The sequence below is a fragment of the Stenella coeruleoalba genome (genome assembly GCF_951394435.1).
Source record: "Stenella coeruleoalba genome assembly, chromosome: 2".
Taxonomy (NCBI): Eukaryota; Metazoa; Chordata; class Mammalia; order Artiodactyla; family Delphinidae; genus Stenella; species Stenella coeruleoalba.
Window position 1 is genome coordinate 182366102 of NC_137147.1, and position 13875 is coordinate 182379976.

General features: G+C 43.1%; 1 protein-coding gene across 9 annotated transcripts in view; it reads left to right on the forward strand.

Annotated features, from left to right (window-relative positions):
- Positions 1 to 13875, forward strand: part of MKX (mohawk homeobox) — a 105325-nt gene that overhangs the window by 24213 nt on the left and 67237 nt on the right. Inside the window, exon 6 of one of the 9 annotated variants that reach the window (XM_079915250.1) lies at positions 1263 to 3490. The exons of the other annotated variants lie outside the window; for them this stretch is intronic. Within the exon in view, the coding sequence (XP_079771376.1) occupies positions 1263 to 1393 (131 nt within the window). The 3' untranslated portion in view covers positions 1394 to 3490. Of the gene's footprint in view, positions 1 to 1262; positions 3491 to 13875 lie in introns of those variants that run through there. 9 annotated transcript variants of the gene reach the window in all.

Below are 13875 nucleotides of genomic sequence, written 5' to 3' on the forward strand. Positions count from 1 at the left end.
ACTGCCTTGTGGGTGAGATTTAAGAAACAAAGCACAGATTTAGATCCAATGATTTAAGATCTTCTGCCCCATTCACTCTCGGGGTTGACATGACTACTTTGGCTTTTTAAGAATGACTATTTTTAATCCTATGATAGAATTGGAGAACATCGATGCAGAAATTTTACATTTTCTCTCTTCTCCACATGTAAGAGTAAAGATCCCATACGTTTTACCTGTTTTTCTGTTAAAAACAAGTTTATCAACATGACATTTTGATTCTGCAGGGGTATCCCCTATATTTTGGCAGGACTGTCTCCTGGCATTCAGTCTGTTGTAACTGATTTTCCGACACTGCATTTCGACTGGCTGGAGTGGTCAGTCACACCTGGTGCAGTTTCGTAGAAATGCTGGTTCATGTCACTGTATTGAAGACTGTGTCAGTATTTCCATTAGAGACTTTTTTTCATTCCCTAGGGCTTCTAAATAAGTCATAAAAACTCAAGCCAAACTCAAAGCTGGCATAAAAGGACCTTTTTCCCCCTTCTCCTGTGTATAAGGAATATAAGTGCCTAACTCCCACTAATTCTAACTTCAGTCAGGTTTGTAAACTCTTTACACACTGACAAGACCAAATAAGACCCGTTGACACCTCTCCAGCCTGGGCCTGAAATGAATGTCAAAAAGTTGTTACTGTCTGTGAAAATAACAAGACATTCTATTTAATGAGCGTGGAAGTGGTTTCTTTTCTTTCTTTCTTTTTTGGTGCGTCACAGTTAGTTTTTCCCTTCTGCCTCCCAACTTTGTTTCTAAAATTAAACAGGTATTTTTCTATGTCAAAATTCGTATTGTTGATGTAACAGAATTTTTACTCAGAATAAATATGTGTTTTCTTCTAGTCCTGAAGTTTGGTACTTTTAAATTTTGGAAGCTTGTGCTCTTGTTTTCTATTAGAAATTATATCATTTTATAATTGTGAGTTTTGAGGAAGAAAAATAATAATAATAATTTTCACTTCTTTTTTTTTCCCATTTGAATTTTTTCATGGTTTTCAGTTTAAATGAAGGATGGCATGTTTAAACAGCAGCTGCGTAATGAACCTTTCCTCTCTGTGTTCCCTAATTTATCTTATTTTCATTGTACTAAAGAGGAAAACAGGCAAGGATTTTTATAAATTCAGCATTAAACATTAAAGGATCTTCCAGTTCAATCCCTTAATTTGCAGATTAGGAAATTGCTTTGGGCTCTAGGCATTGAAATTGTTGGGTTTTTTTGTATGCAAGGTTACTGGGCTGCTTGGAAATGCGATCCTGACCGTTGGTACAGTACGTCTACGGCTTTTGGCAATTTCAGGTACTTAATTGACTTTTATTTTAAAAAGCTTGTCATTAGTGTTGAACTTCTTAGAATTTAGGATAAGTGAGTGTGTGCATTTTTTAAAAAAACTAATCTATTTTAATGGCTGCAGTGGAAAAGACTTCACATATGTTGGTAGATTATAGATTGTAATAGACATCTGGTCTTAACTGTGTTACTAAGGGAAAGAGGAATGGTTTGTAGAAGATCTCTAACAGTTAACTGCTGCTGGGCAAAAGTCTCTTAGTGTGTGTGTGTGTGTGTGTGTGTGTGTCTGTGTCTGTGTCTGTGTCTGTGTGTAGCAGTAGTAGTAGTAGAATTGAACATGGTTGGGAAAAGAAAGTGGCTTTTGAAAATGACCCGTGGTATCTTCCCCCTGCCGTGGGTCTACCCTGGAGACCTTGAGTCATTACCTGAAAGTGGTCTGAAAATCCAATTGGAAAGTGATTTGGGGAACAAGGTTGGGCTCAGCTTTAAGCACCGACATCGCTCATCAGCTTCTCACAGTGTTGAGTCTTTTTCTCAGGCCAGTAAGGTGAAGCAGTGCAAGATAACACTGAGGTGCTTCAGGGTCAGATTCGCCTGTAGCATTTCCTCAGATCAGACACTTCACTAAATTGCTCTGTAGACGTCACCGTGCCACAGATTGGGCAGCGCCTTGCTGTGTGGCCAGATGGCACTGTGGGCTTGTGTGGTGTCTTCCACAGTCACCCGACTGCGGATGGGGTTAGACACAGCCTCTTGCCCACTGACTCAGTGCTTGATATAGTGACCAAGATGGACATCTTTGACGGAAAGCCTGTGTTCCCTTTTTGGTATCATTATGTAAAGCAATTTTGCCTTTGATCAGGCTTCATTTAAATGAAGAGAAGAACGTTTTTTAGAATAGTGGTTTTGAGAGGACCAGTTTGGTGAGATGAAATTAAAATGGAAAACAACGCAAGTGAAAAGGAAACCTTTTAAAGTGCTGAAAAGTAGTCAGAGACAACCATTCACAAAGTGGGATTTCCAAGAAACAGTTGCTGTTTAAGCTTCCACATAGTTGCCCCTGTATTTAAAATTTAGAACTGATAGCCCGTTGATCGAGCCAGACTCAGGTTACGATGGACAGAGCTCTCAGTATGGCAGAGACATTTGAAGTAAGAATGCCCTGTTCTGCCAGGACTGTCATTACGACACTAAAACGTACCCTTTTGCTGAGGCCAGAATTCAGAGTCGCTGCTTCCAGTTTCTGCACTGATTCAGACAGCAGATGTGTAAAAGGCAGAGTGGTATTCAGGATCACTTGTCACATGGCTTCGGGGCAAGAGGATGGGTATCTGGCGAGAACAGGAACCCGTAAATGTGACTGGGTCTTACATTTCTAAACGCAGAATCCCTGACCAGAAGCTGCTGGGTGCCAAGTGCCTTTGCTGTGATGTCTTCGCCCAGCACAGAGCTAAATGGCTGCTTGAGAAGCCACCAGCCTTCTCCAGTTTGCAGCCAGGCTGACTGTTATCATTGTTTTGCATTTTCTTTTATCGTCTTGGATTGCATTTAGTCTCGCTGTATTTTTTCCTTCTTTACTCCTCTTCTGGGCTGCTAACTCTAACCAGATGGATCAAGGAGTATTTTTACAACTTTGTCAGTAGTGCAGTTGGTCTTTAGTTTTTACTGTGTCTCCTGGGTTCCTTTACTTCAGACCTATTCAGAAATCATGGCACCAGTTCAGATTTACTCCCAACCCACGGGGCCTCCCGTTTATCTAACCTGTGTACTTTTTTCTTCCAGAAGATTTTTTTTTAATTTATATTTTGTTCTTAAAATGTCCTTTAAAAAGTATAAACATAAATCATCTGGAAGAGTAATTCTCCACTATCTTGAAAGGTGTTTGAGGACTATTTCACAGTTGCTATGATTGAAGCAGTAAAATTTTAGTTTATAGTTACAGTAACTTTCCTCTCATTAGGAAAATATTAAAAAGCTCAACTTTACGATTTCATGACATATTACCACCCCCCAAATACTGTTCGTAATCCCTGCCCCCTTACACACGCTCGCTGAAATGCTAATAGGAAGCTCAGAGAAGACCCAGAAAAGTGAATGATCTATGTTTGACCTCATTCTCTCAGGCGCTTTAATTAAAATGATAGTATAACGGTCTGGGTGGAGGCCCAGTGGAAGCATGACAAGTTTAATGTATATTTTACTATAGTTAAATATCTGCTGTGTTAAACCATCTGTGGTTTGGAAAAGGACTTTCCGTATCCAGATTTCCTCTCCATCCTCCCTCTTACCTGACCTGAAATTACCCACTTGTAGATTAAGCCCCAGGACGTTATACCATGGAAAGAGCAGAGAGCATTGCCTTATAAATCAGGAGCTCTGTATTCAGCCAGAACTGCTAGCAATTGGGTATGTGTTCTAAGGCCGGTGCCTTTATTAACCAGGGCCTTGGTTCCATTCGCCATCACATGAGGGCTGTGATAAGATGGTCCATAAGCACCTTATTACCTCTGATAATCTGAGATTCTGTGAAATTTCTAGGGAGAGAAGGAAGCCCACAGCGTACTGAACGTCAGAGTTAAATACAGACCGTGTTATCTCTGTTAGAAGCAGAACTTGGGCTCTGAGCAACAGGAGAAACAGCTCTCAGGAGTGTTAGGAGCCCCTGGCGGCACGTAGGGGGCCTGCCTGGGGCGTTGGGCCCTGAGATGGGGAAGGAGGCCAGGAAGGGAGGGGACCTTGGGTTAAATCTGCACGGGGTCTTTCTGTCCTGTGTCATGCTTCTGCATTTTCTTCTACTGCTCTTATTATTTTAATTGTGCACTTACATGCTCAGAATCTCCCTGAAATGTTTCTATAAACGGTACGAGGTAGTGATCTGATTTTTTTTCCAGATTGGTAGCCAGCTGTCCTCACACAGCGTCCTGAGTGCTTCCACCTTCCCTCACTGATTTGAAATGCTTCCCTTCATGAGTGTGTCTATTTCTAGACTGTACTGTATGCCATCCAGCTTAAAAGATGCTCCTCTGTCAGCAGCGCGCTGTTTTCAGGACCGTAGCTTTGTTGTGCATGTTGGCACCTGGCAGGCTGTGTCTACTTTATTTTCACTCTTTTCAAAATGTTCACATCTAGACAATTGAGTGTACTTCTCTAGCTGGACTTTGGAATAAGTTTGACAAATTCTATTTTAAAAATTCCATTGGAAATTAATTTAGGACAGCACTGAGTTTACTATCCTTTTTATATCAGATCTTCCCACTCAGGAACAGTGTTTGTTTCTCCATTTATTATGATCACCTCTCATGATACGCAGCACATTTTTGTAGGTTTTCTTTACATAGGGTCTGCATATTTCTCATAAGTTAACTACATCTTTTATTCTCTTGCTCTTATTGTTTCTATTGTGGATGACTTGTCCACTACATTTTGTACTAGCCATCACTAATATATAGAAATCTGTTGGGTTTTATCTATTTTCCTTATATCCAGTTGGATTGTCAAAGGACGCACAAGCATATTAACTTCAAATAGTAACTGTTTTAGGCATTTATTCTCCTCTCTCTTTCCCTCCCTGTTTCCAGCTATTGCACTGCACTGACCAAGTTTTCCAAAACAATGTTGAATGATAGCAGTGATGACAGACATTAAAGGGAATTTTCCTCATATTTTACCGTCAAGTATAATTTTCACGGAAAGCTTCTGGTATAAACGCTTTGTCGAGTTAAGGGATTCTCTTTCCATTCCTAGATTATTTAATAAGGAGTCCCTCCACCCCCAAACACACATAACTAAATAGAGTTATTGCATTTATCAGATGCTGTTTCCACAGTTTTTAAGAGCATCATCTAGTCCTCTTTTAATCTCTCTAGAGTAAATTTCTTAGTGTTCACCTGGCCTTGAATTCTTGGGAGAAGTTCTATTCCATCATGATGTGTCATGCTTTTTAAGAAATTTCTGGATTCAGTTTATTGGCATTTTATTTAGTAATTGTATATCAAAATTCTCAAGTGAGTTTTTTTTTCTTCTCATGCTCTGCTTGCACAGTTTTGATGTTAAAGTTATACTGGTCTTGTGGAATGAGCTGGAAAGCATTTCGTCTTTTTCTACTCTAGAATAGTTTAAATGAAGTATGGATCCGCTCTTCCTGATACCTGAAGGTTTGAAAGAATTCACATGTAAAGTGATCTTGGCCTGGGGTTCCCTGGTCCTCTCCTTTTCCTCTTACATTTTTCATCTTTCTTCTTTATTTTATGAACGGTTTCCTCAACTTCTTCTCCCGGGTCACCAACTTAGTCTTCAGCTGTGCCACTCCGTTGTTAATCAGCCTTTCTATTGCAGTTTTAATTGTGGTGTCTTGTTTTTATTTTCCAAGAACATCTCTTTTTCTTACTGCTCCTTCTTCATAGCAGCCATGATGCCTGTGGAGATGAGAAGTTACCTGAATCTCCGCTCTGCACGTCTTCATGGCCTTCATGCTAGAAGCCCTCTTTAGAGAGGTTTCCTAGGTTGTTTAAAGAACATTTGCAGAAGCTGTGTCCTGGGGCCAGATGACCCAGAGACACCCCACTGACCCGGGGCGGAAGCGTGGCCTCGCTCTCCCCCACTGACCCGGGGCGGAAGCGTGGCCTCGCTCTCCCCCACTGACCCGGGACGGAAGCGTGGCCTCGCTCTCCCCCACTGACCCGGGACGGAAGCGTGGCCTCGCTCTCCCCCACTGACCCGGGACGGAAGCGTGGCCTCGCTCTCCCCCACTGACCCGGGACGGAAGCGTGGCCTCGCTCTCCCCCACTGACCCGGGACGGAAGCGTGGCCTCGCTCTCCCCCACTGACCCGGGAAGGAAGCGTGGCCTCGCTCTCCCGATGTCTGTCCCTTGACGGGCAACCCTCAGGAGTCCCTTGCTGGCCCACTTGTTCTCCAGCTGGAGTATCTTTTGTTCCTGCTGGGAGCAGCAGCTCGCCCTGTGCCGTGGCCTTGCCCTCCTCCTGTTTTTTTTTTTTTTTTTTTTTTTTTGGTGTGTTAGTTTCTGCTTTATAACAAAGTGAATCAGTTATACATATACATATGTTCCCATATCTCTTCCCTCTTGCGTCTCCCTCCCTCCCACCCTCCCTACCTCCTCCTGTTTTGAGTGTGGTTCTCTGTTTGGATTTCCCCACCAACGTGATGCTATATGCATTTCATCTTCCATGAATTCCTCAACTCTTCTGATTTGGTGATGGTACCCTTTATTGTTTTCAAGGACTGCTAGGCATTTATTTATTTTTAATTTACAGTCTGTGATTTTAATGGTATTTTGAGAGAGAAGCAAATAAAGCTTCTTCAGTATACCATCTTAAAGGGTACTCTGTAGTACAGACTTTCAGCAAATGATTTTATCATAAAAGGTGTTTCCTTTGTTTCTGGCCGTTTTCACTGGGAACTTGCACACATTCAGAATTAGGCATAGATTCTGAGTATCAAAGGAATAATAAAAATAGAGCTGTTATGTACAGAGTGGGATGTGGGAACTCCTGGAAAATTTCTGATGGGTGTCAGGTACATAAACATGACACGTTATGATGGGTAAGACTTTCCAAACAGTAGTGCTTGAAATAGCTAAATATAATTTAGTTAAATAAAAAATGCCTCTAATTGTACCACTATGTTATGGTGGTACTTGGCAGCCATGCACCTAATAAATACAACACTTTTGAAATGTGATTAGAATCCAAGTGGGTTTTACTCTGCAGTGAGGCATGTGGCAGGACACGCCAGCACTGACTTTTCTTTTTGTCTTTCCAGTGGAAAACTGAACTTCTTTGTTTGAGTGAGTACTGTTGGGAATTTTTAAGTAAAAACAAGAAGCTAAGAATTCCATTCCTTTTTGCCAATCTTTCCTTCTAGCAAAATTATCAATTAACGGAGCATTAAATAATCATTTGCTTCATATTATTATTCTTACCCTTTCATACTTGGATTATTTTAATAACTTTTAGCTGGTGCTACAGATGTATTTAATTAAAGTTATGCATCAAAATAAAATAATGACATGGGAAGGAAAGGGTTATTATGTTTCAAAAATACATTAATGAAGTACATATTAAAATTTGGATATTCAAGTGATTTTGAAAATGTCAGAATATCGTCTTCCCCCAATATCTTTCTTCCTTCTTTCTCTCTCTCTCTTTCTTCTCTCCTTCCTTCCTTCCATCCTCCCTCTCTCCCTCCTTCCCTTTTTCTGTCTCTTAACAATAAAGCCCCTTGTCTTGTTCAGGGCTCTGCTGTCCAGATTCTTTCTGGGTTTGTTTGACTGTGGCTCATTTGACTGGTATTTCACCGTATTTCTGGCTCTGGGCAGTGGTAGACTGACCACAGAATACTCTTCTATGAGTTTGCTTTCTTGCCTCAGGGATATGCTTGATTGTCTAGCTGTCAGCATGTGGACACTGTGCTGATTAAACATTAATGAGTTTAAAATGGGCCACTGTTCCCATTATCATTCCTAGAGCAGCACCCTCTCTTGCTGGAGCACCTAACATTCCCAGAGTCCTCTGCTTACAGCGACTTTATCTGATATCTATAACATATCAGTATCTGTTAATCTGGGGAGGAGGGGTTCTTTCCCTGGATCCTGTAGCTGATGCTTTGGCACATCCTCTGAGGCACTAGAATCCTTCTGATGTGGATGAGGTCAAGAGCTTCACGTAGTATCGCTAGTTGATCTCGCCATCGGGCAGCTGCAGAGGCAGGAAGTACCCAAACACAGTTCTCAGACGGGCGTGACATCATATCCCTTCACAGGGCTTCTCCTGGAATATAGGGATGTGAGGGGTTTTCTCTTCAGTGATCCTGCACACCCTGTTAGAGATGCTAAATGAGCAGCAACAGCTCCAAGCACTTATTTGAAGACAATATTCAGTGAAGCCCCTGAAACAGAGACAGACAGACAGAGGCCAGAAGACCAGCTTGAGCTCACGGCAGGCACATCCACTGCCAGGAGCGGCAGCTTGTGTGTCGCAGTCAGGAGTGGAGTATATGCTGTTTTTTAATTAATTAACCATGACAGGTTCAAAAGTGGTGACTGTGGTTATAAATCAAAGACTGGGTTTATGCTTATATTTTGGTTTTCTCTTGCTGCATAACAAATCAGCACAAACTTAGCAACTTAAAACAATGGTAAATATTATCAGTGTTACCTCAGGTCAGCAGGCTGACACTGCACAGCCGCACACTGTGCTCAGAGCCTCACTAGGCTGACATCAAGGTGCTGGTCACACAGGGTTCTTACCTGGTGGTACTGGGAAAGAACCCACTCACAAGCATATTTAGGCTGTTGGCAGAATTCATTTCCTTGTGGTCGTAGGACTGAGGTCCCCCTCCCCTTCCGTCTCAGCTTCTGGTAGCTGACCCGTTCCTTCTCTCCGGTCCAGCAACAGCATGTTCAGTCCTCCTAGGCTTGAATTTCTCTGCCTTCCCCCTGTGGCCCCAACCAGGAAAAAGCTCTGTGTTTAAGGGGCTCGCGTGATTACATTGAGCCCACCCTTCATTTAAGGTCAACTGATGGGTAATCTTAGTTCCATCTGCAGAGTCCCTTTTAACATGTAACATAACACATTCACAGATGTGACACTAGGGGGGAAAGTTATGGGGGCAAAATTCTGCTTATCCCAGCAGAGATCACACAGCAGGAGGATTTGGATGAGGTTTTGCCCGTTCAACCTCAAATGTTTAGACAGTAAGCGTGGTCGTTAGTGTGATCTGTCAGTTATGAAGTATAAGAAAGATGCTGCTGTAAATGCTTTGGGTATGGATAATCTGTAAACCGAGTAAGCAAATCTTGTCTAAGTAAATTAGTTGAAATGTAAATAATTATCTACATGTGAGCACACACAAGAAACCCCCCCACATTATTCTCTTTACACATTTGCTTACTCCTGCTTCTCTGAAGCGTACGTACCTTTTATCTGTAACACGCAGGCAGGCATCAGGCGGCTGACTGTGTTTCTAAGGTAGCTGGCTAGGCAGTGGTCTGATGGGTGTTTACTGCACTTACTAACAACAGCTGCTGTTTACTGAGCGCTCACTATATGCCTGGATTGTCCTCTACCTACATGTGTTATTTATTTAGTCCCTGCAGTGATTCCATGGTATATGTGTTTGAGGATGAGAGAACACACTTAAATAGCAGAATTTGCCCACCTGTGTTGCAGAGCCCGGATTCAGAGTCGGATCTGACTCTAAAACTTTGCTCTTGACCACCGTCTTTTACCTTTTCCCAAACCTGGGGAAAGTTGCACAGATGGGGGTTTACCTTTGAGAGGTCTTCCACCTCTGTTTCTCACTCTTCTACCTCCTGGCTCCTTTTCACCTCTCTCCAGAGGAGCCTGTGTCCTTTTGCTGTGCTCAAGCCCCAGCCCATCATATAGGTACTCTGCTGCCCCTTCAGTCCTCCAGAGTTAGTGGGTATCCGTGTCTCCATCAAACACTGCAGGCCTTCATCTCAGGACAGCTGATACCTGTGACGCCATGAAAAGAGCATGGTCAAAATAGCTTACACCAGGGCACAGTAAAGACAATAATAATAATAATAGTAACCATAGCTGGTGATTACTGAGCACTTAGCGCTAAGGCCCTGCCCTGAGCCCTCGATCCTCATAACCGCCTGGTGAGGCAGATACCATTATTATTCCCATTTCCCACAGGGTATTTTATATGCAGAACTTGTAAATCACCAAGTGATTGAAAGTGTGAGAGAGCTTTGAGGGCGCCTCCTTGGCTACTCTGGGCCGCCGTCATGCTTTCTTCACTCCAAAGAGTAGGATCAGCCATGGGGCTCCTTCATCTTCGGTTACAACTTCCAGTCCAGCATTTATCTCACCTCTTCCTTTGTCTTACTGCACATTCTTTCTTTCCGAGTCCCACTACGGGCATTTGAGGCTGTGGATGGTGCCATTAGGATGCCATCTCTGTAGGGCAGGCGATGCCATTCTGGCCTTAGAATCCCAGGAAGGAGCATAGACCATCTCTGTAGAGAGGAGAGGGGATCCAGGGACATAAAAGTGGCCAGAGGGAGACAAGCGTCTGCCTGAAGCAACCCTCCTGAGAGCTGTGGAGTCCAAAAATGTGGTGAAACGAGATAAAACAATCACACAGGACAAGGTGATGGGGTAGGGAGAGCTGTTACTTTGGAAGGGCCAGCAAGTCTGTTGAGCAAACAAGCAGACTGCAGTCAGATTGCCTCCTGCAGCATCCTGAGTGGTCCCAGAGCGCCGAGGGTGTGCGCGGCAGCCCTTGCCTGGAGCCTGGGGTCTAAGCCTGTGCTGACTGCCCTTGCTGGTGCACTTGACTTAAAGTTTCTATTTTAGGCCACTCTGTATAAATCCACAGAACATAATAGACTTGTGCATTGAATTTTTAAATAGATACATTCTAAAAATATTAGATTTAAATTGAATCAAGTTTTAAGGGTAGCGCAGACACTTGGTATTTTAAAACAATCCTGCAGTGAATCCTTTTGTTGTATGAACAATGGAACTCAACTTCTGTGTTTCATAAATTTAGATTCCATTAGGCTTTTCTAACATTTAAGGGTAAACAACACTATGAACTGCCTTTTATTAGGTCTGTCGTCGTTTCAGCAGTAGTGCCTGTTAAAATATTGCATCCTGGTCATAAAATACAACTGAAATCACTGGAAAATATAATACTGAGTAGATGAACTGTGACTGTCATAGTTTAAAAACCACAAAAATGTTGTCTTTATGTGTGAGTGTAATGCTCTCAGGTTTTGATCTTCCTGTACTAATAAAGATTGTTACTTTAGGAGAACTAATTTTTTTTATTTCAAATGCTTTCTCCAGAATTGGGACTCAATAGCATTCCTTAAAAAAAAAAAAAAAAACAACCTTTCATTTTTAATCTATAATTAAAGCCAAAGTTTTCTTTTAATTTTAAAAGCTTGTCCTTGAACTAAAATAACATGGAACATTTTAAAACATGGCTCCAAGTTACTGTAGATACATTTTATTTAAACCACAGAGACTGCAGTTAAATTTCTCAGTGCCAGACAGACTGCAAATTATAACTGTAGCAGAAGTGACTATGAATTTCTGGATGTTGTAGTACCAGCAAGGCTGGTTGTTATTCTGGAGCTGTTCCTTCCTTTAGGCTCTGCTCATGAATGACTTAATCCCTATGTAAGATCAAATGTCATGCGTGTTGCCATGCACAGAAGAAACCAGGAAAGCTTCCTTTGTGACTGCACAAGTTCAGCGAGCACCTGCAGAGGGAGCTGGCAGGAGGAAGGAAGAGTCACGAAACAAGTTGGAAAGTGAGGCTAGAACACGGTGAAACTCCCAAAGTTGGGTCAATGATAAAAGTATCCTTTAAAGCTGAATGCCATTATTTATTATGGCAAGAAAAGGGGATAATATCCATGATGGAACTGTAAAACTATTTTCACTAAGGTCATTTTTGTACTTGGTATTCTGGTATTTGGTTAGCAAATCTACTGCCAGATTAGATCTAATAATATAGTGTGTTACTCTATGTACTGTAGCAAGTGCACGGGCATCTGTCATTTTACTGGGTCCTCACTACAACGCTGTGAGGTACAAATAAGGATGATGATCTCGGCTTTCTCGAAGGATAGGATGGAGGGACCCACTGGTGCACAGCTACCTAATGGCAGAGCCAGAAAGAGAAGCTGAGTCTCTCAGCTTCTCGTTCAGACTCTTTCCACTCGAGTGTACGGTGTTTTCCATCCTCATTAAGTGTACTCAGATTTTTAAAAAAATAATCATTTGTGGAGTCGTGGCCTCTCCAAAACAGTGACTCTTCACTTATTTGGAGCTGTTCCTCCGCTTTGACAATTGGATAAAAAGCCTTGGATCCTGCTCCAAAGAAACAAGCACTTCCCCACCGCACAGTCCTCTGCAACTGGGATGGCAGCAGGGGTAACTCTGGTTCTTTGGATCTAAATAGGATTCCCCTGGACACGGTTCCTGCTGTGGAAGCTCAGGCCCTTCTGAAGATTTCTGATGATACCTAAGAGTTCTGTCTTTGAAGCATGTCGGGAACGTTTACTTTCCAAAGCGCGTTCAGTTTGTGGTCACACTGCCATCCCACACGTGTGGTCCCTGTTCTGTGTCACGTTGATTCAGAGGTGCAGTGTGCTCCTTCCTCCCCCACTCTCAGAAGGTGTGTGCGTGCACTGGGCTGTATGGAGAATTTGGAGGGGATGAAGGAGGGCTCTGCATCCCAGCAGTTCACACAGCTTCCCACAGAGCACTGCGTTTCCTCGTTCTTAAGCGTTCCTTGGCCGTTTCGCGTGGGACTCTTCCCTGCCTGCTCTGTCCCACGTGGTCCCCACAGCAGCACAGAATCTCCCAGCTCCAGGCCTTCCCCCTTCCATCCTCTGCTGCTTACCACCTAATTCCCCAGTTGCTCCAAAATCTCCAGGTTCTTCCCACATAGTGTTGTGTAATCCAGCTCTCTCCTGCGTCAGCTACAAACCTCTGTCCCAGGCCTGCTTTGTGCGCTCAACCCTCTCCCGAGGTACTGAGCAAATCAGAAGGGCCTTGAAGTTCATAACCTTCACTTTAGAAGACATTTGTGATGTTAAATGGCAACTTACTTTCTTCAGTTATACCTGTTACTTTAGGGGTTTCAAAGATTTCCTAAAACCCCCCTATTTGGAGGTAGCTCTGGGGTTTCTGGGCTTCTTGGGGCTGTGTGAGTTGAGGACTTAGCTGGGCTTGCTCTCTGGGGCAGAGGGACTGATTACGCACAGAGACCTCTCGCGACCACTGCAGGGTCGTATCTAGTTGGGGAGATGGTGTGGAGCCCTCCCAGGAAAAGTGAGAAACGTGGTATAGGAATAGAAAACGGCATAAAATTGTATAATAAAGTACATAGTGATTTCAGGAAAGGAGTCTTTTAGATCATTTCTTTCATTTGATTTAAATTTGAAACTGTGTTGTTCTGGGAGATGAATTCTTTCCCTAGTGATGGAGCTCCCCTCCTTGGTCTGTGATTTCAGAGTCCCGCTGCTTGAGGTCTCCCTCTATTTCAGGGTATGCTGGCCTGTATGGTCTTGTTCTTAGTTGTGATTGAGCAGTCCCAAAGATTTTCATCCTACTTGAAAGCAGTGATATGATTGGGCTAGAATTTATCATATTTCTGAAGGAAACTCCCTCTTCAGTACCGTGATATGACTTGGAAATATCACTGGTGAACACAAATGTTAGGAAACTGACAAGAGACCTGGAGCTGGGGAGAGACTAGAGATGTTGTACCCACTGCAGTTCTGAAGTTGCGTTGCAGAGGCAGAAACCCTAAAACTGGACATGGCGCCCTGGCCATGCTTCCTTCCAGCAGTGGGCGCCGCCTGTGGTCCCTGATGCCTCAGTCCGCTCCCTGATCAATTAGAGGAAGCCTGGGAGGAAGCAGTATCAGAGTGTTAAGCCAAAGAAGCAGCTTCAGACACGTTTTGTCGTGTCTAACCAGCTTATCACGATTCGACTGGCCTCTGCAAGTCCTTCCTGCCTTCATAAAAAGACCCAGCCAGGGTTAAA